Source organism: Vicia villosa, linkage group LG5 (genome assembly GCF_029867415.1).
Source record: "Vicia villosa cultivar HV-30 ecotype Madison, WI linkage group LG5, Vvil1.0, whole genome shotgun sequence".
Classification (NCBI taxonomy): domain Eukaryota; kingdom Viridiplantae; phylum Streptophyta; class Magnoliopsida; order Fabales; family Fabaceae; genus Vicia; species Vicia villosa.
Window position 1 is genome coordinate 14,972,127 of NC_081184.1, and position 25,201 is coordinate 14,997,327.

Here is a 25,201-nt window from a genome sequence, read left to right on the forward strand (position 1 = left end):
ACCAAATAAGGCAATGGTCGGATAAATCTCTATCATCCACAAATTGTCCAACAATCCCCCAATCATTCACCACTTTTTCCGAAATTAAAAATCTATCGACCCTACTCCTCGAGCCGCCATCACCACTATCCCAAGTAAATTTCTTTCCTTTGCATGGAATATCCACCAAAAAACTTTCCGAAATAAATTCCTTGAATTCGTCCATCTCATTAGTGTTGGCCGGAACCATCCTCCCCTTTCTTTCATTGCGATCCTTTATAGCATTAAAGTCGCCTCCAATGGTCCATTCCCCATCGTTGAACTTCACCATTATCTCCAACAATCTCCGCCAAAGAATTCTTTTCTTCGCTAAAATGCATGAAGAATAAACATTAACCAAGTAAAAGAAATTGTTGTTCTTATGAAATTTGATGCCAAGAAAACCCTCTCCTTTGAAACTGTTGATCACCTCCAAAACATCCTCCTTCCACAAAGTTAAAAGCCCCCCCCCCCCCCCCGCTCTACCCGTCGCATTGGAAAAGGATTAACCTATTCCTTGGCAACTCCAAAAACTTTTAGCAATGTGGTCTTGTAAATTAGCCATTTTTGTTTCTTGAATTATGAACACGTCCGCATTGCCCTTTAAAATCAAAGAATTAATTCTTCTCCTTTTAAGAGCATTGCCGCCCCCTCTAATATTAAGAGACCCTATAATCATGGTAAACCTTTTTCGGACTCCTTCTTTCTAATTTCTTCTTTCTCCATAAACTCTATCCTTTCTAAAATGACCTTGTCATCGCCCTCGTTCGAGACCCCCAACGCTTCCATAGCTTTCCATATTTTTGATCCGGCCTCACTGTCTAAATTTCCCCATAGCCTGCAGTTGTTTCTATTAATCTCTGAGAAACCACTGATTTTGCTACAAGGAATTTCCTCACTGTCTTCATACAAAGTTCCAGGAACAGACTTTGAAATAACAGCCCCACTGTTTCCTTTTTTCATAAATACATCATTGGCAAAAAAAGGATCACCTCTTTCTTCAAGCTTGCTGTCCCACCGAGCCCATAACCATACTCTTAAATTTTTTTGCTGGCCACAAAGGTTTCTTCTGTAACATACCACCCACTTCAGACAGTTTTTTAACCTTGATTTTCTTGGAATGTCTTCTCTGCTTGCTTGTTGCTGAAACCACCGCCTTGTCAAAAAGGCCCACCACATTTCTGTTAGAATTCTGCTCATTTGAATTCCCCACCGCGTTGACATTAGAATTTTGCATATTAGAATTCAGAAAAACCCCATCCTCTATCCTATTCAACTCTTCAGCATCTGCTACTACAATCTGTCTAGACTGAGAAATAACACTGTCAGCAACAAAAGAAGCCGAATCAGAGGACCCTTCTTCATCCTTGCCATCACTCCCTTCACCGGCTCGAAATCCTATGCCATTGCCGCTTGATCCGATGTCGCGCACGAATCAAAAACGAGTATTTTTGAAAACTTGTAGTTAACGGTAACGACAACTCGAGTATAGTATCGCAAGGATTATTGTTTTGATATTAACTAATAGAAATATAATTGGGGGTTTTAGATCGATCTATGAACAATAGAGAAAATAAGTGATTAAAATAAGTGATTATAAAATAAGCTTAAATGACAATATGTTGATTCGGTTCCTATCTATCATTGATTATTGTAATTCCAACCACCTAAGCGGATTATCTATTCCTATTCGATTATAATATCCATTGACAAGCGCAATTGATAGTATAAGTTGTATGTTCCTTTTATCCGAATTAAGCAAACGAGATTAATTTTCATGAATTAAGCAAACATGAATTAAACGGACACGATAACGAATTAAGCAAACGATAACGTGACTATAGTTAGGATCATACAACCAACCGAATTAAATCAATATAGTCTATGAAAATTGAATTAAGCAAACAAGAGACATAGATTAATATTGAAAGGAATAGAACTGAATTATAATTATAATAACCTCAAGGTCGGAACCTGAATACAGCAAATTGTCTCAAAGTAATTAGTTCTCCATGGAATTCGTGCCAGCTTGCCTCATAATTTCTTGAATGGTAAAAACGTGAGAAAGTGAACAGTACGGCCAGCCCTAGGTAAATTGGATAAAACAAGAATTCGGGTCATAACCCAACTGGGTCAAACAGACATAACCCAGACCCAAAACTAACGACCCAAAACTAAATAAAACTAATGTTGCAGCTTCAAACGAAATTCTAGAAAATATGCGCTCAGAATCTGACTTTGACTCCAACATGAAAGTTGTAGCTATTTCTCTTAGCTTTCCGACGATTACTAGAACGCGTCGATTGGATTCCCAGAACTTCAGTTATGATTGTTTCCGTGCAGACTGCTAATGCTGAAAATTAAGTGCGAAAATGAAATTAAACCAAAAATAAACTAAATTATAAAAACATAATAAAATAGAAAAATAAACAAACCAAACCATAGAAATGCCTAAGTACAAACATAAAGGAACGTGCATCAAAATGCACTAATCACCGCTGGTCGAAGACTCCGAATCACCATCAGCCTCACCGTTTTTATTCAAGCCTCCCTCCATCGCATTTGGAAAACCAACCCCCTCCCCCGACACCAACTGAACATCATTAGCCGATAAATCTTCAATCACATCCTCGCTTTTAGAATTGGCTGCAGTCCAACATTCCTCTAGATCGTCCGATGCCGAAATCGAATCAGAAGTTTGAGTTATCGATTTACTTGAACTCCCTAGCTGATCACCGTAATCTTCCTGGACCACCAACCTGAACAACTTGCCATCAATCTCAGCTGAAATCACTTCCTTCGATTTGAATTCAAGCGGAACTACCATCTTTAATCTCGCAACGTTGAAGAATCTCCCACTGGCCGTATGATTTTCCAGACATATAAACCTACCCATGGAATTCGCCAGCAACATGAAAAATCAGCATTCCACGCGTGAACAGGTATCCCGAAAATCTTCAACCAAATAGTTCTTCCTTCATCAATGGTTTCCTCCTTCCGCCTGTAAACGTTCTCGAAGCAATTATTCCACCACGACTCACCAACGCTGATTAAGTTTTCTATTACACTGGCTTCAGTTTCTTCCATCAAACATAAAGACCCTCCTAATGGTGTAGCATTGATGTTGTAGTAGCCTTCCATCTCCAGTTTAGTCTGAATTTGATAAGTAGATCCTAACAGAACCACCTTCCCCACATATGTCCGACGAAACCTCCTCAAATCTTCCTCCACCAAAGAGAAACTCACAGAACAAGTCCTATCTTCTACGTTATCCTTTTGAATATTGTTGATCACGTCCACAAAAGATTCGTTCCATCCCACTCCCGTTTTTCTTCCTACTTCCACACCATAATTCCTCTTGTTATCTACCTTTTCTCCTATCCATGCCCCTTGTCTCCTCTGCCCCTGCAATCTTCCTTGAGTCGTCGCTTTGAAACGTTCGTATTTTGGCACATTCACTTGAATTTTCTTTCCCGCAATCTGAACATTATCCACTCTAATTTCCAATAGTTTAGCATCATCGACATCCTTAAACCTCGCGAAACTGAACCTTTTTCCTGCGCTATTCCTTCGCGGAGCTATCGAAACCTCCACCACCGGAACTATGCACCCGAATAGCTCAAACAACTCCTTGGCATTGATGTTATCAGGAAACTCATAAATGTAAAGTGAAGTTAACTTGACAAAGTCTTCCCTTTTCATCCCGACAGTGGAAGAGAACATGTCCCATTTCGGAACCCAATGTCTGAACTGTTTCCTCCGTGCTTCAACCCATTTCCCACGAAGAAGAAAGCCACCGTTTATCAGAAAGTGACTCAAAACAGATGTTACAAAAAGAAAGTTTGAAACAGAACTTGAAAGCGAAACAAAAGGAACAAAAGGAAACCAAAACAATGGCAAACCATAAACACCAAAAGCCCCAGTCGACCTCCCCAACAAGGTCCATGACCCGAAGATCAGGAATTTAAACCGAAATTGAGAAGGTGATATGGCCCTTGATTTGGATTTAAACTGTTTCAATTTTAGTTTGAACAAAGGAGAACCGATTCTGTACGCAGGAGATTCAAGGTTTTTCCCATCTCCTTAATATTTTGATTAATAATTTATTAGAAATAATAATAATAATAATAATAATAATAAAGTAATAAAAAATGAAAAGTGAGTTAGAAAAAACTAAAAAAATACTTTTTTTGCCCCTAAATTATTAATTTAGACGAAGGTAACAAAAGGGTATTTTTATAATTTCCAGAACAATGACTTTTCTTATATTATAGATTACTTTTTGATACATACACCATCCTATATGTTAATTTTTTTATTGTTAAAAATTCACTTATTTATTTATTATTACTAAAGTAACAATTAATCTATTTGTTTGAATTATGAAAAAAATTATTTATCATAATGAACAATTCCAACACATGCTGCTACTTAAGTTGATATAATATTGATGATACTTTTTATTATATTATTTAAGATAAAACTTCATATTTTTTCTGTGTGGACGCACAAGTTTTCTCCTAATTATCACTATAATTTATCGTATTTTCTCCGTCTTATCTTAAGTGATTTAATTGTTCATTTCATACATATTAAAAAAAATAGATAAATTAAAAAGAGAGAATAAGTTTTTATCAAAATACTTATTATCAAATATTAGGAGTGATAAAAATATTAAAAATTAAAGGGTACAGTTGAAAGGAAAAAATTAATTTAAATTATAAATTGAAATTGATCACTCATTTTAAAACATTAGAACACTATTATATTTCAATTGAGTTACATAGAGATGTAGGAAGTTACTTGTTAAAATCAAGAACAACATGCTAACAAAAAGTGACCACATAAATGAATAAGGCAACCACATAAATTAATAAGGTTCCCAACCTCATGAGGATGATCCATTAAAAAATCAACAATCTCAAAACAACCTTTCTCCTCCTTTTCCTTCACCACTTGATCACTTGCAACTCCTCCAAGCTTCACCACTCCATATTGCTCCTCACCTTCTTCTCTTATCACATCCCTCTCATCAATAGGATCATGTGCGACATATTCTTTGAACATCGATGGATCGTAGGTGAGTTCAGTTACGAGAGAAAGATCATACTCTTGGATTCCATGATTTTGTCTGGTTTTGTTTACTGAATATTTTGGTGTTTCAACTCCAACTCTTCCCAATACTAAACCCATATCAAAGGTTAGAGATTTTTATGGATGGTTAGAACTAAGAAGTGGCTTTAAATCATGTGAATAATGTAAAATAAAGAGTTAAAGATATGCAAAAGGAATAGGGAGAGTTTGTAGGGTTGATAATTCTATGAGTGTAGTTTTTATTCTTTGAAAAGAAGATAGTAAATTGAGACTTTTCATGGAAAATGAAAAATGAATGGACTAAGTCCTCCACGACTACAAGTTACAACATTTTTGGATCTTTGCATGTGTGAAAGCTAACACTCATTTCTAAAAATACGCGTATTTTTGAATGCTTGTAATTTGAAGTTTCAATTTTTTTTTGGGAAGAAAAGATGACCAAAATACAAAGAGAAAAGATTACATATTATTGATCAATTTAGGAGGAGAGACTTTAATATATTTCACTAACAAAAGAAGAGAAATTTGAGAAAAATTTACTCATAAAACATCAAATTATGACTTTGATCACATTTCATGTTCGAATATGACACTTAATTCAGTTTGAGCAATTATTAAATTTATTGTATCAATTGCATTCTAATTATACTACTCTGTTCAAAATTTATACGCATTCTAATTAGTCTAATTTATCTATTGGCATAATTACCTCATGAGTCCTTTAAGTAATTTAATTGTAACAATGTGGTCTTTTAAGTTTTTTTTGCTACAAGTGAGTCTTTTAAGTTATCTAATGTGTGCACGGTAGACCTTTTTTTACCATTTTTTTCAATCTTAGATTAAACCAATCACCCAAAATACAGAGTTGAAACAAAATACAAATATTAGCATCTTAAATATATAAAGTAGCATCCAAAAAATATAAAATCAGATTCTAATTCAACCAAATTTTTTTAAAGGATCAATTTGTTAAAAAAAAACTTAAAGGATCACCTTGTTACAATTAAATAACTTAAAGGACCTCTGAGGTAATTATGCCTTTATTGTTATTTTGACTTAATCCTTACCAAATATATTTATAATAAATTTGATTATTGTAATATTTTGATTTTAATTTTGTGGAATTGAAATTAAATAATTTGCATATTATATATAATGATCAATTTTTCTATAAATAAATTGCGTAGAAACAAAATTAAAATAATAAAGCTAGGCCACTGCCCGTACCTCTCAGCACAAGCTTTGGATTACAAGGGCCCCTTTGCACTGGGAACCATAGTACGAAAACCAAAAAAAAATTTAAAATAATAAAGATTGTTCCAACCTAAGCTACGACATAAATGACATAAATAAGGGAATAAAGTAAGTACATTCACAAGATGAGTTATAGACTAAAATTACACTTGTTTCTACCCGGTCACAACTCAATGAAAATAGGTCCAATATAGTTACAGAGCATAAAAGAAAATATATTTATGATATAATGACCACTAGTCGTTGATGTTAGAGGCCAGAATATCTATATTGACGGTTAAACATAAGGTTTTGGTACTTGTGGAGAAGGACTTAGACTTGTTTAGAAAATACTTGATCTAGGTAGGAAACCAAAGCATGATCGCCATATGATAGAACAAATCGCATGTTAACATTTGTCTCCTCGAACGACCGTGATTAAGGCTAAGGGTCGGGTGTCTTCGAAAACTCTAATAAACCCTTATTTAAAGGGTTGTAGACACCAAACAAAGTAAACATTCTTGAAAACCTCAAAATGTTACTTCTTACCCTATTCATGCGCTGATTTTGATGTCTAAGCGTTTTGCAGGTACCACACTTTACCAAAACTTAGAACCAAAAAGGAACTCTCAATGACGAAGCATCACCAGACATTGTCATTTTATAGATTCCCAACTCATTGTTGGGATATTTTGGTTCGGGTAGGATCATTGGCACCAAATACGAGAATGAAATAATTAGGATAAAGTTATTAATTATAGAATGTGATTCTATCTACAACTATATCCTCAGACACTCTTCATTAGCAACCTTAAGGGTGGTTTCCTCTAGTGTTCACCTAAAACTAAAATTCAATGCTCTGGATGATTAAACTATGGTGTTAGAAACTGACTTTCCATCATCTTCGGCTTGCTTTCTAGCTCTCTTCACGAAGCAAACCCACACTAAAGAGTTTTAGAACCTAGTTGAAAAGGCTAAATGTGCATTGAAACTAGCCTCACCAATAGAAAAATCATTTCTAGATGAAGGCCAAAGAGAAGAAAAGGTCACCCCACCAAGGCCCGGAAGAAGGTGGAGATACCCGTAAAAATTGGAGATGTCACCGCCAACTACGTAAGAGGAGATCCATAAAAAACCTAAAATTATGTTCCTCATGAGACAGATGTTAAACATGATGTCCTGACAACTAGTTCGACAAGTTAAACCATAATTACTATAATGAACACAATCTAACTTGTACAAGATGTTGGAATAGAAAAGTAATAAATAATACAGTCAATTGGTAAACCAGTTTGATACAAATAGCGCCTACATCGGGAAGGTTTGGTTCCAACCTGTTAATTCTTTATATTTTGATTGGCATTATATTTGGTAAAACTAACTTATGGAAACATGTTGAACAAGATGTTCCATTTACTTCAACTGAAGAACATGTCAAGAAAGATGTCTTATGTAGATTTTATTGGACATCGCGTCTGATATGTTACAGCTGGATTTGTTGAAGTTAGTTGATGTACATGTGCCGAATATTTTGGAATATTATGCAATCCTATGTGGCGCTTGATTTAAGGGATAAAAGATTGTCTCTATTTTCAAGATATTTGATTAGTTACAGGAATCTAATATTTGAAGCCCTATCTTCATGGAGAAGATTTTAGAAGATTTTCTGGAGTGCCCTGCAGTGATTTGAAGTCCAAATCCAGATCAGAAAATTGTTATAAATAGCAAGCATCAAACCTATTATTTCGTGTAAACTTTCATTGTAATTTGTGTTAGGGTTTGTATAGTCTTGTCTATTGTAAGCCACTTTAATATCAAATTGATAGAAGATGTTGGTGTTTCCATTGAGTTGTAAGTTATGTGTTCATTCATAAGCTTGTAAGCATTGAATGATTGTATTTTAGAAGCGTGTCTTCTAATATTTGTAATTATTTTAAGGGGGTTTGAGGAGGGCCTCATAAGTAACACCCTTCTAAACCCTTGTGGAATACAAAATAATTTCAGAGTAAAACATGTAAAAAGGATGCTACAACTCCTCAATAGCAATTTTATAAACCATTGTCATGCTTTTCCGAGGAACATAATCAACATTATTCAACAAACATGTTTAACACAACGGAATAGAATCTCATAATTTGAATAATGTAAAACACCGTTAATCGCACCAAAAATCATTGGTTCGTGATTCAGCCAAAATTATCTAAATAAATAAAATAAGAGTTTATTAGATAACTCTAAAATAAAAGATCGTTCCCCAGTATTACAAGACCAGAGCATGACACCCGACTCGACTAAAACTAAATGGATTAGCTTTACGAGCTATCCTCACCGAGCACAAAAGTTGTTACTCATTAATCTGAAAATTGTCAACAGTAAGGGTGAGACATATTCATAATTCACATATTTTATGAGTTCATAAAAAACAAAACATCATAAATAAATTGTTCACCCTAATGCAATATATTTTAGATTTTAGAATATTAACCAACAATTCACAATTACAAATAACACAAGTCACATCACCACATTATAACACTGGAATTCATCCACTCATGTTATAAGGAACATACATAATAATTCAATGAGACACTATGCTTGTCATACCAAAATCATGGGATTAACCCATCTCACCTATCCAAACACCACCAGGATACGGCCACTGCCAACTCACTAATTCCACACAATGGGAATTAGCTTCCACTGATCCAAACACCACCGAGATACATCCATAAATATGATTATGAATGCATGCACACATCTAGCATACTAATTGTCATACCCCAAAATTTTCCCACCATATTTTCATGGAAAACCCATCCTAGTATCAAAAGCTCAAGACTCAACTAAGTACACGCTCTCCTAATCAAAGGCTCCTAAAACTAGGGTTTTGCTTCTCTCAAGACCAAATCAAGTTCCAAGACCTTAAATGGATCCCATGGCCTCTCATATGCCTCAAAGAATCCTCACATCAAGTTTCAAGCTCTGATTCACAAGATTGCCCAGACAAAAGCTCAAATAGTTAACAGTCGACTAGTTTGACCTAAAAGTCAACTATGGTCAAATCACAGTTAAAACTCCTGATTTTTGGTCAACATCTATATTTTGAAGTAACATTCATCATTTGATCAAGGGTTGATCATGATTCATCAAGGAAAACTCAGAAATCATCAAAACTTGAAGTTGCTAAATTAGGTTTCGTGGAGAAAGTCAATCCAACTTTGACTGATCATATCTCTGTCATACTTTATCATAAATTCCTCAACCAAAGCTCTTTTTCAAGGAAATTCAATTATCTACAACTTTGATGTTGGGACCAAGGCCAAGAAATGCTTCCGCCTAAGAGATATAAGTCAAAATATTACAGGTCCTTCTAGAAGCTCGCAAAGAGCTGTTTTTTGTCAAGGGCCATATCATCAAGATAAAATCTCCAAAAGCAAAAAAGGTTCCAAAGTGGCTTGTAGAGGACATCTAGAGCTTTCCAAAAAGTCCTAGAATACTTTCATACCTTAAAAATTGAGGGAGATATGCTTTGTCAAATTTGGCCAGTTTTTGGTAAATACATGAAGCAAATAAAGGTCAAAATGAATTTTCTTCCAAATGGGCCTGACTTTTTATGACCCAAACTTGTTCCTAAAGCCATCAAGGAGCTCCAATTCCATTCCCACCCCTATGTGATTTTTATTTCATTTTTTATTGAATTTTTATTCATTTAAAATGCAACTTAAATCAAATAATTGAAAGAAAATAAAAAGATTTGATTTGGTTTTATTCTCCAATCAATTCCAATCATCCAAAGACCATATTATTGACTTAAATTTGTGGCAAGGGATATTGGAGAGAGATGAGCCATATTTGAATCAATTAGGAAAGATTTCATAACTAATTTTCAATCACATTTTCCATCATCAAAGAGCAAGATTGAATTGGATTTTCTACAAGTCTGTTACCCTAATCCAATCCCATATATATGTACAACAAGTTCAGATGCAGAGGGAGAGATTTTCGGCAGCCAAGAACCCTAACACGAGTCAAAAAAACTGTGGTGCACCAGCAAGTTACAGTCAGGGTTTTAGCTCGTTTCAAACCATTCTAAACATTCCTACACGTCCCTGGGATTGCTCTTAATCGTTCCAGACTCTTACAACACATCAAAGCGTCCGGAATCACAAGGATACGATCTCGGTTTGCACCACTTTTCTCAAGTTTCGATTTCTATGTTTCATGCATTATAAATGTGATTCGATTGCATATTCATGTTTATTTTAATGTTTGAAATGTCTCTGTATGGTTTGATTTAAGTTTAGGCGCAGGTACCGTGATCCACCATTATTAGGTTTTAGAAGCTTCGTTTTAGGGCTTTGAGTTACAGGAGAAATTGGCCAAAGCCACTGCCACCAATGCATTTAGACGGAGATTTTGAGTCGAAATATGGTCTTACCCAGAAATTATTTGATGTTTGTGATGAGTTTGTTAACGTAGGTAATAGCTACGCAATACTTCGTAGCTGATCGCTGGCAAAATCGTAGCAAAAAACACATAGGCAAGAGGAAGAAGACGATGGAGCTCGCGCGCGTTTTTCATTTTAAAATTTGAAATAATTGTTTTTCCTTTATATGATTTGTTGGATATATGTTATGAGTTGAAGCAAAAGGGCGAACGAATGGAATGCGCGTCTGATGTTCTAAACGCATGGGCAAGGGTTCGATCCCCGCCTCTTGCCTTTATTTCTTTTATTTTCCATAAAAAGCTTCTCTTGCAGATCCAATGTATTCGATTCATGCATGACCACGGTGTACCTACGTCCATCAGCCATCAGATCATCTTAGCTTCAGATCCAACGCATGAGAAGGTGCAGGCGTACCATGAACCCTCAAATGCTAGCCACACACGATCAGGCGCTAGGTTTTTTTAGTTTTTTTATTATTATTTATATAATCTTTTTATTTTTTCTTCTTTTTTTTTTATTATTACTAAACTTATTTCAAGTTAAGTTTTAGTTTATAATTTAAATTTAGGTTTAATAAATAATTTTGATTTAGTTTTAATTTATAATTTAAATTTAGTTTAATTTAATTTTAAAATTAGGTTAATAATTAAATAGGTTTAATAATAATTATTTTTTAATTTAAATTTTTAGGTTAATAATTAATCAGGTTTATAACTATTTTTTTAATTTTATTAATTAGGATAATTAGGTAAAATAATTAGATAATTAATATTTTTTAGGCTTAAATAATGTTTTCGTCCCTGTAAGTTAGCGTATTTTTTGTTTTCGTCCCTGAATCTTTTTTTTTTGGTGCAGGTCCCCATATGTCCATTTCTTGTTGGAATTGGTCCCTAACGTTAAAAATCTATTACAAAAATGCTTAGGTGGCTAACGTTTGCTGAATTGGCATGCTTTTTTTATTTATTTATGATATATTCCATTTAACAAATTTAATATTATTTAATTATTTGAGTTTCAAAATTTTTAAAATTTGGTCTTATGGAGATTCAAACCCTCTCCATCTAACTCAATGGATGCATGCTTCTCTTCCAGGCCACTCATGTTTCTTGTTTAATATTTGCAAAGCACGTGTATATAATGAATGCTTTCAGCATATTTAATGCATAAATAGCCAACTGACATATTTAATGTATATAATGAATATTTTATATATTATATTAGGTTTTATTTAAAATGTTAAATAACAATGTTGAATAATAATGATAGATTTTAAAACATTTAAACGATAATAGTTTTAAAATGTCATAATGTTAAAATGTTAAAATATTTAATATAATATGTTTTTAACGTTAAAATATTAAAATAGTTTAAATATTAATAATTGAAAAATTTAATTGTAAAAAATATTTAATCTGTTAAATATTTATTTTGTTAAATATTTAGTTTATTAAATATTTAGTTTAATAAAGTCCCTTATATTTATAACTTTTCATTAATTTATTCATTATTTTTTTATTAAACTAATTATTTAATAAATTAAAATTTTAAAAGTTTAACAGTTGAGATATTAAATAGGTGAAATATTTAATAAAATAATTATTTAATGAACAAAATAGTTAAAATATTTTTTTCCAACACAAAATATTTTAATTATTATTGAAAAAAATTGTTTTACAAAATATCGTAAAACCTACTATTATTATTTTACTATATATACCTTAACTATTTAATATTTAAAATAATCAATTATTTAATAGTTATTTAATATTCGGTCAAAATAATTAAGTTTTAATTAAAATAATTATTTAATATTTTATTATTTTATTAAATTCATACCTAACTTTTTAATTTTTAATTGATTATATTTAATATTTCACTATTTCATATTTATTTGATATTAGTATTAAATAAATGTTTGAAGTATTAAATAAATATATATTTGTTTTTATTAAATAAATAAATATTTGAAGTTTCAAATATTTTAACTACTTATTAATACTGAAGCATTTATGTAATATATATGATGTTGCATTCCAATGACATAATTGAAAGTGTGGCTTAGTGGTTGAACATTAACATGTGAGGGCAAGGGGCATGGGTTCAACCCTTGCTATGTTAGGGACCCTTACTGGTATTATATTAACTGTGGTTAACTTGTTCCCCCATTTGGGGTTTGTGGGTTTGGGTAGTGTGAAATCCACATCCGACCTGTTGCCATCCCTAATTAAGATCGAGGCCCATGAATTATTATGTGAGGCTTCGTGACTTTCAATCTTTGTAACAATCTTATAATTTTTTTTGCCAAAATACTTTTGTTCCTTGTGTTTACATGAAAATTCCAATTTGTCAGAACATTTTTAAAAATAGGAAATTTTATCCCATAAGTATTTTGGTACACAATTTTTTTAATTTTTTAATTTTGTATTTATATTTAACACGTATGAATATTCCTTTGGTGATATGCGATAAAAATCAGACAAACGTAAATACCACTGAAATATTTTCAATGACACAAAGATTTGCATCACGAGAAGAGGGGACAAGGTGGATTTGGGAGGTGGAATCAAGAATAAAGTGACAGTTATACTAAGTCATTCAAATACCAAAACGGCAAGAGAGGAAGAAGTAACAAATTAATATTTGGTTGTGATAGATGTGGAAAATACAAAGAAAGAGATAGTGAAACACAAAGTGCTAGTTATAAATGTGATTGTCCTTTCAAAAATAGGCAAACACCGTCAAAAGATGGTTTTGGATGGAAGATTGATGTAAAATATGGACTTCACAACCATGGCTTACTTAATAAATTTGAAGGTCATTCGTTTGTAGGTTGATTATGTGAAAGACACATGGTTGAGGCTATTCATATCCTTTGGAGAAAGCTAAGTATGGAAGGCAAACAAGAGGTAAATACACATGATGGATCAGAGATGGACATGACCAATGCAATTGATGCAATTTGGAAAAGGTTCAGGTTACTAGATGTTGCCGGGAAAAAAAAACACTAAAAAGCAGGGTGTGTGAAATTGCTTATCCCACTACAACAAGGATGTGCCCACTGTCTGAAAAAATAAAAACCAGAGGAGGGGTGAAGAAGAAAGAGAAGAAACCCGTGGGATATGACATTGTTGTCGCTCTCCATCCACCGCCGGTCGACGTTGTCGTCCATCACCCTGTCGTCGCATATTGTTGTCGTCCAGGCTTCTTCTTCTGCGCACCACTAAAAATAAATAAATAAAGTTTAAAAAACATGAACCAGATAACCTCTTCACAAGTTATCCAAATGACCATATCAAAAAATCGGATAACATGGCTCAAAGTTTTCCGGTTAGCATTCTTGGGAACCGGAGAACCCTGACCTAAGTTATTCGATTTGCTAATTTTTCTAATGAAAACCGAAAAACTTACTTGTAAGTTACCCGATGTACTGTATGTTGAATCGACAAACTTCTCCTCATGTTCTTTAGTTTGTGTACTGAATTTTGGTTCAGACAAATTTATTATGCGTTCTCCAATTTTTGCTCTCCCAATCCTTTAAAACGAAATGAAGAAAAAATATCATTTCATAAAATTGTAAGTATTTATACAAGAATACTTTGATCCAAACGCATAATTTATAATGGTAGGAGGATAAATGATGGAGTTTACAAGGTAAAATTTTCTCAAAAATATATCTAAAGGCAAAATTTCCTTCTTTAAGCCTAAAACATGTTATGCCCTTTAATCATTTTATTCAAGAAAATTTCTTCACCCACCTCCTAACCTTCTTGCCCACCCCTGGTGAATTTACCACAATACCCCTTGTTTCGGAAGTTCATTTCCGAAACTGTACTTTTTTTCTTAAAAAAGGTGTTTTCGGAAATGTATCTCCGAAAACGTGTTTTTTTTAATATAAAATATTGATTTCGGAGATGCATCTCCGAAATAAAGTTACTTTTCAGAAAATGTGGTGTTTCGGAAGTTCATCTCCGAACGCACCCCCCTTGGAGAATTCGGAAATGAACCTCCGAAAATATGTCTGGACAGAATAAAATGAAAAACAACAACAATTCGCTTTATTTAATCGGGTGAAGATTACAACAATAATATTACATAAAATTAAAGTTACATATTGTTGAACACGGGTAGGTGGGGATGAGAGAGTGGTGGGGAGAAAAAAAGGCTTCCAAATTTCAAAAGGTTTTTTTATTCTTTTAATAAAAATATGTACTACTGTAAGTAACAAATGACGGAGGAGGTGTAACCGGGGCCGGAACATATGACGGAGGAGGTGGATGTCCGGAGGAAGAAGAACCGGAGGTACGTCCACCGCGAGACAAAGGAGCCAATCAATGTAAGCTATAGTTTATCATTATCATCAGGGGACGTCATTACAAAAAATTGGGAAAAAAATCTTATTATTTTTAATCTTGATTTTTTAGAAATGACGTCCCCAGATGATAATGATAAACTATAGCTTACATTGATTGGCTCCTTTGTCTCGCGGTGGACGTACCTCCGGTTCTTCTTCCTCCGAACATCCACCTCCTCCGTCATATGTTCCGACCCCGGTTACCACTTCCAAAAACTAACATGATAAATCCAATACAAAAACACTGTGCGATACAATCCGAAATCAGAACAAAACAAAACAAAACACGTCAAACAAAACAAAAACATGTTATTCTGCCCGACGAGCGTTACAAAATACACATCAAACAAAATAAAAACACGTTATTCTTCCCGACGAGCGAACTCCTCCGAATGAAGATAATTATACCAATCCTCATCCCACTCAGTATCAGAACCATCAGCGTTGATCACGCCTGAAGGCTGAGCCTGCACGTCCGAGCCATGGACCCCCAGGGGACGAGAAGCAGAACCAGTCAAAAGCTTCTTCTTCTCCTTCACCTCCTTCACCTCCTTCACCTCTTTCACCTCCTTCTTTGAAGAACCCTTTCTTCCCTTAGCGCCCTCTTTAGAAGACGCAGTCCTGTGTGCTGGTTGGTTGCCTGACATGTTCCTGTAAACAATTGAAAACGATTAATATGCATAGACAAAATAAAAAACAACAAAATTTGAACTTCTGATACATTTCGGAAGTTCATTTCTGAAAACTAGGATGGAGGTGTTTTCGGAAATGAACTTCCGAAACACCCCTGCGATGGAGTTTTCTGCAACTTCCATGACAGACCCCTAAACCAAACTTCAAACCAAATCAAAATGCTTCTAAACAACCTAAATACTACTAACAACCTAACCATATATCATTTATGCAATTAAAACCCTAAATAACATGCATTTCAATAATAGATCTAAAAATTTCAAAACTTACAAAGTGTTAGGATTGAGGGCTTTTGAATGTTGTTTAGCAGTGTGATTGGAGCCTTGATGCAGCTTTGGAATTCTGTTTGCACAAATTTTCGCCTTTGCCACTTTTTGTTTTGATTAAGGGTAAATGATTGGAGGAGGGGGAGTGTTTTGATAAATCTGCAGAAATCGCAGTATTTCGGAAGTGCACTTCCGAAGTATGTAAATTTTTTCAAAAAAAACGCTTTCGAAAATGAACTTCCGAAGCAGGGATATTTTGAAATTTTCGCTGGGAGTGACCCCCATAGGGAGGTGGCCAAAGAAATTTTCTTTATTCAAAAAGAGGACCCATTAGTTTGAATAAGTTCACACATCTTCTAAAAAATCTAGAGTAAAAGACAAGTCTTAGCAACTTTTTCACATACTTTTTCTTTCAAAAAGCACACTTTAATTAAATTAATTAATTACCCTATCTACTTTTTCATTTTTCATTTTTCATTTTTCATTATTAGGACTTAGGAGAAAAAAATATTTTAGAATCTAAAATAAAAAATAAAAAATAGCCCGTTTAAGTTTAGGCCAAAAAGCTACTATTACACTCTGTCTGTCCTTTTCTCCCAACAAAACCCAAAACCAGCAAATCATCCAGCTGTTATCTCTCTCTATCAACTTTCAAATTTCAAAAATCTTCCAAATTTAACACATTCATTATTCATTACAACTCACATTTCACAACGTTCCCCTCTAAATCTAACCGTTACAACAATAATAAAATAACCCATTTTTCATTTCCATTTTCCCTATATAAACTAAAACCTCATTTCTAACCCTACATTCGCCCCACAAACCCTCCCTCTTTCTCTCTCTAGAAATTCTCTCTCTAGAATCTCTTCCAATTTACACGAAAATGAGAGAAATTCTTCACATCCAAGGTGGACAATGCGGAAACCAAATCGGAGCCAAATTCTGGGAAGTTGTCTGCGCCGAGCATGGCATCGACCCTACCGGAAGATACGGCGGTGACACAGATCTTCAATTGGAGAGAATCAATGTTTACTACAACGAAGCTAGTTGCGGTCGTTACGTTCCCCGAGCGGTTCTCATGGATCTTGAACCGGGTACCATGGATAGTGTCCGGTCTGGACCGTACGGTCAGATCTTTAGACCGGATAACTTTGTGTTTGGGCAGAGTGGTGCTGGGAATAACTGGGCTAAAGGTCATTATACTGAAGGCGCTGAGCTTATTGATTCTGTTCTTGATGTTGTCAGGAAAGAAGCTGAAAACAGTGATTGCTTGCAGGGTATGAATTTTTAGCTTTTGTTGATGATTTTAGGGTTTTGTTAATTTTAGGGTTTTGTAGTTGAAATTATGTGTAGTTTTGAAATTGGATCTAGCTTTTAATGTCATGTTGCTGTTAATTGGAAGTTGATTTTATTTATTTTATGAAATTAATTTGTGTTCAAATTTAGGGTTTTGGTTGTGTGGAAATTTTTAGGGTTCATGATGATGATGGTTTTTTTTTGGTGGAAAAGGGTGAATTTATTGTTGTTTTGAGGCTGATTGTGTAATGGATGTGTGCAGGGTTTCAAGTATGTCATTCACTTGGTGGAGGAACTGGATCTGGAATGGGTACTCTTTTGATTTCGAAGATTAGGGAAGAGTATCCCGATAGGATGATGCTTACTTTCTCGGTTTTTCCTTCTCCTAAGGTTTCTGATACGGTGGTGGAACCCTACAATGCTACTCTCTCTGTTCATCAGCTTGTTGAAAACGCGGATGAATGTATGGTTCTTGATAATGAAGCGTTGTATGATATTTGCTTCCGTACCCTCAAGCTAACCACTCCAAGCTGTAAGCAATTTCATATCCTATAGCAACTTGGTTAATCTATATATGTTTTCAGTTTTGATTCCATTTGTTAGTAAGGTTTCTGATCTTGTTGTTTGGTTTTTTGTGATGCAGTTGGTGATCTTAACCATTTGATATCAGCAACCATGTCTGGTGTCACATGTTGTTTGAGGTTTCCTGGTCAGCTTAACTCCGATCTACGAAAGCTTGCTGTGAATCTGATTCCGTTCCCTCGTCTCCACTTTTTCATGTTGGGATTTGCACCTTTGACTTCTAGAGGCTCTCAGCAGTACAGGTCTCTGAGTGTACCTGAAATCACACAGCAAATGTGGGATTCGAAGAACATGATGTGCGCTGCTGACCCTAGACACGGACGATACCTCACTGCATCAGCCATCTTCAGAGGGAAAATGAGCACAAAGGAAGTTGATGAACAGATGATGAATGTTCAGAACAAGAATTCATCCTACTTTGTGGAATGGATTCCAAACAATGTGAAATCAACTGTCTGTGATATTCCCCCAACTGGTTTGAAAATGGCTTCAACTTTCATTGGAAACTCAACTTCAATTCAGGAAATGTTCAGAAGGGTGAGTGAACAATTCACTGCTATGTTTAGGAGAAAGGCTTTCTTGCATTGGTACACCGGTGAGGGAATGGACGAAATGGAATTTACCGAAGCCGAGAGCAACATGAATGATCTTGTATCAGAGTACCAACAGTATCAAGATGCTACTGCCGAGGAGGATGAGTACGGAGAGGAAGATGACTATGAACAACAGGAACATGATGATATGTGAAGACTATGATCTTTTTTGCGGTGGAATTTTGGATTGAATGTGTAACAATTCATGCCGCAACTTCCTGTTGCCGGTTCATTATCTCTATGTTTGTAATGCTATACTTCATTCCGGTTTATGTGAAATTAATTGAATCTGCTTTTATTTCTGTTGGTTTGTAACAATGTTAGGGAATGATATATTGATCGTTGAAACAATTATTACTATATGCATATCTATCTATTCTTCTAAATTTGATTCTGTTATATACAATATACCTCTCCCAACACTTGAACTCTCACCCTGATAACTGAATCTTGTAGTCACCATTGACAACCTTTTCAATATCTTAAAAAACCAATGTCCATATAAATTTAATAATGTCTATTTTCAACCTTTTCAAAACCTTCAAAAGCCACATTTGTCTTGAATTAAGGTGTTACAATTATATAAAAAAAATTCTTGGAACAAATTTTCTTTTGCACTGTTAAGTGGAGTGATTGAGTTTGATAAAATTTACTATCGTTGATTTACAATTAACCTCATTTTGTATAACAATAATCAATGTATAGTTTTTAATTTAGAGAATTGATAATGCTAATTCTTAAAACTTGATAGTATCAAGTGGCTACACATGTTAGCATCAAGTGGGGAGTGAGATGAAAGCAATGACCAAGTGGCCAACCACAAGTGGGGTTTGTTAGATGCACCATTATTGTCAATATTAATACTTTAAATATTAAAATAAATTATATATTAGGATTAATAATGTAGTATAGTTTTAGTTTAATCTAACTTGGTGTGATTGGTGAATTGGAAGGAATCCTATACCATCTGCTGGTATACCATTCAATCAAATCAAAGACCCCTCTTGTATGATTAACAATTTAACATGTTTCTTTTTGTCTTCTTTTGAGTTAATTCACATTATTTGATATAGCTTTGTTCTTTAACTTCAACAGCAACCAAAAAAATATTGTAGTTTTGTTTTCTAGGTATACAAGTTAATCATATAGGTACAATGCCATGTCATATTGGTTGGCATGTTCATGTTGCTAATCTTTAGTGGGTAGACTGAACACTAAGATCAATTCACACCACATGTCAAAACTTATTCGTGTTGAGTATTCTAATTAAAGGTTCAACTAAAAAAATAAAATAAAGAAATAGTAATGACAATCAAATCAAATGTTCCAACTAATAAATATTTCACTAATGACTCTAAAACTCATGTACAAAAGAAATTTTAAAACAATCAAGTAAACATGGATACAGATCCTCTTCTGCTGTTTATTTTCTGCTGCTAAACTGCTGAAATCTCAGCCTTTCATCTATGTTTCTTCTCTCTCTTCAAAATATATTTGATTTGTTTATTTGTTTTTCACAATTTTTTAGCCATTGGATTATGAGCATGAGGGATGACTGTCTTTTCCAGTAAACATGGATTTGTGCTGAACAAACGGATAGAGAAAAGAAATTGTTGTTTTTGACGCAATTTAACCAACAAAAAAAAATAGTTGTATATAATAAAGAGTAATTCTCTTATTTACTATTATCAATGGGTCTTTAGAAGAGAAATAAAAATATCAGAAGCAATTAATTTCAATCGTTCAAGATGAACAATTTTTAAGTTTCTTCTTTTTCTCTCTCCAATTATATAATTATTCTAACAAAATCAATCAAGTTCAAACAATGCATGAACTTTGATCTAGGTAATGATTTGGGAAACACAATATTCATTTTCTTATATTCTACCATATCTCTAATGAAATGTAAATGAATATTAATGTGATTTGTCATCCCATAACTGTGTGATTCTTCCAATGAAATTTATTTTGGTTATCACAATATATCTTAAGACATCCTTGAGTATCTGTAGCTCCTCAATCATGCCCTTCAACCATATGATCTCATTCACCTTTCGACAAGGGCAATGTACTCCTCATGAGTAGCATCTATAAAACCCTTCAAAGTGTCTTTCTATTGTCTAAATCTTGCGTATTTTAAAAAAATACAGAGTCGTTCAAGTATTTCAAAATCCACTTCAAAACTTCCCGATGCACTTGACACATATATCATATAAATTGACTCAATATGGTAATTGCATATGTTAAGACTGAAATACTATAAATCATGTCCTACATGATGTTTCCTACCTGACTAGTATATGGAGTGATGTCCATCTTTATTCTCTCTTCTCCATATTGAGGAACTTGCGTAAACAAAAGTTATGTTTGATGACCCAAATAAGTATTAACCGGCTTAACATTGTGCTTAAACTTGTCCACCATTTTTTTAAGTAACCAAATTGAGATAAGAACATTTCATCCTTATTCTAGTTACTCTCGATATCTATTCCAAACATCCTCTTTACTGCCTATAGATCATTCATCTCAACTATAACATTAACTTCTTTTGGAGCTTAGTGATCTCCTCCTTGCTAGAAATTGCCTTTAAGATATCGTCCGCATATAGAAGCAGATTGAGAATGAACTTCTCATACCTTTTTGTAATGTAGACACAAATATCATACACATTTCTCATAAAATTTAACATCTTAAGAAACTCACTAAACTTGTGATACCATTGTCTTAGGCTATGTTTCAATCTACACAAATGTTTCTTTAAAAGACACACATTTTATAGCTATACCACTCTGGTGCCACAATATCCCATATTTCCCTGTATATTTCCAATTGATAGCTAAGATCAACAATTTTTCTACTTCTTCTAGAATTTATGATGGATGATTAACCTCATCTTCATACCTAATTCACCAAGTGGAAGATTAAAAAAAAGAGTTTTTTCCATCCATTTTTTAAAGTTTATGTCCTTTAGGTTTTTGTATTTCCTCCACATGTGGATCTTATTAAAAGTAATATCCCCCCTTATTAAAAATCTTCATCATTTAGGTTTCATCTTTAACCACGTAGCCTTTCACACCTTCTAGATAGCTATTGAAGGTGAGAACATTTGGTGTCCATGACGAGATTCTTTATATATTTCTAAAATTGACACACCATTATTACAAAGCCTTAAAAATGAATACTGAAACATCATTAAGAAAAACATTAAAAATGAATACTAAAATAAAACACTAAAATGTAATATAAAAAGTAGACTAAATTACCTCTAGGGACCTTTAAGTTATTTAATTGTAACGACTTGGTCCTTTATCTTATTTTTTCTACAAATAGGTCCTTTAAGTTACCTAACGTCTTCAGCGTTGTTCTTCCTCACAAATATTGTTCCAAAAAGGATGATGTGTCACTAACGTTGCTTAGGTGTCCATTAACTGTGCTGACTATGCATATCTTTTATTATTTCTTTAATTTCTGGAAAAAAATGATAAGGTTAAATAGTTATCCCCAATTGTGAACCCTAACTTTGAAGGTCTCCATCAATGACACAATTCTATAGCAGCAGAACAATCCACCAAACTCCCAACAATCCATCGGAAAACTCCCTTCATCAATACACCGTCCAACAACTTCCCTAAGTCGAACACCTTCCTTCGTCGTTTCGCCTCCGGCCTATGAACCGCCGTCTACCGTCTACCTTGAGAGGAGCCGTTGGAGAAGAAAATAGGAAAATTTAAGATCTTAAAACCAAGTAGTGAACATATAAACTATTAATATTTGACAACATTTCATGGAAGAAATTAAACATTAGAAATTAAACATTAGAAGAACAGAGGCACTGGAACTCAAATGAATGCATAATGGGTTTGTTTTTGTTCGACAATATTTTAGGGGGAAATTTATACATTTATGATTTAACAATCAACATCAAACTTATGGATTTTTTTTATGGTTGAACAACATCTATGTTCCTTCACCAACATATATGAGTATCAGTGACCGGCGAGGCGGCGGTGGCTCTTACCAGGGAAACATAACCCGGGGAAGAAATAAGGGGTTAAGTTGATTTATTTTTGTTTTAAAAATTGACACGTGTCTGAAAATGGTCCATTTGAGATTAGGGTGTGATAATTTAGGATTGATTAAAACACTTCAACTATTCTAATAATAAAAGAAATACATAGTCAGCACATAGTAGTGGACACCTAAGCAACTTAAGCGACAAATCATCCTTTTTTAACAAAATCTATGAGGAAGGGCAACACTGAAGATATTAGGTAAGTTAAAGGACCTATTTGTAACGAAAATAAGATAAAGAAGCAAATCGTTACAATTAAATAACTTAAAGGACCCTAGAGGTAATTTAGCCAAAAAATTAATACTGAAACTAGTGCCTAAACCCTACAAAGCCTTAAAAATGAATACTGAAACAACATTAAGAAATTCATTAAAAATGAATACTAAAATGAAACAATAAAAAACCCAACAATAGAATAATGTAAAGAGCTTCAAAAACCAACAATAGAATAATGTAAATACCTTCAAAAACCAACAACACAATAAGGTAAGGAGCTCAAAAACCAAGAGAAGAATGTAAAGAGCTTCAAAAAACCAATAACACAATAATGTAAAAAGCTTAAAAAAATATAAAGAGCTACAAAAATCAACAAGCGAAGAATGTAAAGAGCTTCAAAAACCAACAACAGAATAATGTAAAGAACTTCAAAAATCATAAAGAGCTTTAAAGATCAGCAAGGGAAGAATGTAAAGACTTATCACTGCCGCTTGCTTCTTTTTAGTCATTTTTACTCTTGCTACCTACCTCCTTTTTTAAGTCTTATTTATATAGATAAAAGAGACAGACGACGTTTGGGTTACGTCTCTTTTCTAATGGTGACAAATGTTTCTTTATCACTACTTTTCTATTTTAAATTTGAGTAATGCTAGCGAAAAATATTTCACGGATGTTTTTATCCATACCACATTCGCTTTTTTAATACACATGTCGTTTACGACTTATATTACTCATTTTCACATCAATATTAATTAATATTTTTACAATACCAAGTTACTTTTGAATCACCTTGTCGCTAGTCTAAGCTTTAGAATTACAAAAATCGAGTTTTTTGAAAATAAAAAATTGAGTTTTTTTGAAAAAAAAATCGTGTTTTTTTTAAAGAACGGGAAAAATCGAGTTTTTTTTTCAAAAATCTTGTTTTTTAGTAATACGGAAATTCTTTTTTTTCGGATATATGAAAAAAAAATTAAAATAAAATCAAGTTTTTTTCTTAAATATGAAATATCTATTTTATTTTTGAAAACGTAAAAAAATATTATTGTAAAATATTTGAATTATCATTTTTGGATGAATGGATATTGATCCATTAAAATGATGTTAATGGATGAATTAGATGAATTTTTTACTTAATGGATGAATTGGATTGAATATTTTTAAAGTAGTATTAATGGATTGTTAATGGACTAATGGATTGTTTTGATCCATCCATTAACAATCCAATCCATATCCATCCAATTCATCCATTTTGTCACCCCTATATTGGAGGCGGTATTTCATACGTAAAATGACTCAATCATAAAACAAAATCTTGCTCAGCTCCTTAGCTTTGTCTCGGAGCTCAATCCAACTACGATCGTGCAACACGGGAGATACAACAAGCACGACTACCCATGTATCTTGTGCATTTCGGTCATTATTTTTTTCAACAGTTTCATTAATCCTTTTGCTAGGGCCTCTACTTTATCATTTGACCATTTCGCCATTTTTCTTTTGAAAAAAAGACAATAGAAGAATTAAAAAAATATATAAAAACCAAAAATATAAAATGTAGAATAACCAGGCACGGATCTACATTGGCAATAATGGGGTCAGCTGACCCCACTTCTTTAATAGGAAAAAAAACTAATAATTTAAAATTAATATGTTTTGACCCCACTTAAAATGTTATGTTGCCCCCATAATTCAATTAACCACGTTAGAAACAAATCCTTAATATATTAAAACACAATACTATGTATGTACCATTTTAAGCGCCTAAATGCAATCAATTCCCGCCTAAACCTATTTACTTAATATTTGTAATATTTTTTTTATCTCAACCACATTTATTGAAAAGAACAAGAACATATTTGTTGTTCCAGTATTTCCTTTTTTTTCTCAACCACTTATTCTATTTCCAATAAATATGATTTCGTTATTAATTATTAATTATAATTATAAATTGTGAACCATTCTGAATGAGCCATTCTAAATAAAATTTTCATCCCATTAAATTATAAAAATTAAAAATCTATTTCATCAATTTAATTTATTTATTTATTATATTATTATTTTTTATTATTCCCTTTTTTATATCAATCATTTATATTCTTTCTCTTTTTATTTCAACCATTTATATTTCATTTATATTTTATAAATAGCTCAATATTTAAAATCACGATTAATTTATATTTTATATTCTTTCTCTCAAATTATATTTTATAAATAGCTGAATATTTAAAATAACTTAATTATTTTTAACAATATATTTAAAAAAACTTTGATATTAAAAAATATTATATATTTAATGTAAGTAACAATTTAAAATTTTGATATTCTTAACTTAATTATTTT

General features: G+C 33.1%; 1 protein-coding gene across 1 annotated transcript; it reads left to right on the forward strand.

The window, feature by feature from the left end:
• Positions 1-16,813: 16,813 nt before the first annotated feature.
• On the forward strand, positions 16,814-18,927 carry LOC131601378 (tubulin beta-2 chain-like). The gene is made up of 3 exons (XM_058873180.1): positions 16,814-17,382; positions 17,664-17,933; positions 18,045-18,927. The coding sequence occupies exons 1-3, from the start codon at positions 16,989-16,991 to the stop codon at positions 18,728-18,730; spliced, it is 1,350 nt and encodes a 449-aa protein (XP_058729163.1). The 5' UTR covers positions 16,814-16,988; the 3' UTR covers positions 18,731-18,927.
• Positions 18,928-25,201: the final 6,274 nt, after the last annotated feature.

Bases quoted from the DNA above. Each gene is read 5' to 3' on its own strand.
- LOC131601378 (XM_058873180.1), top strand. From the start codon at position 16,989: ATGAGAGAAATTCTTCACATCCAAGGTGGACAATGCGGAAACCAAATC. The intron at 17,383-17,663 runs GTATGAATTTTT...GGATGTGTGCAG, and splicing joins AAACAGTGATTGCTTGCAGG to GGTTTCAAGTATGTCATTCA. The intron at 17,934-18,044 runs GTAAGCAATTTC...TTTGTGATGCAG, and splicing joins CAAGCTAACCACTCCAAGCT to TTGGTGATCTTAACCATTTG.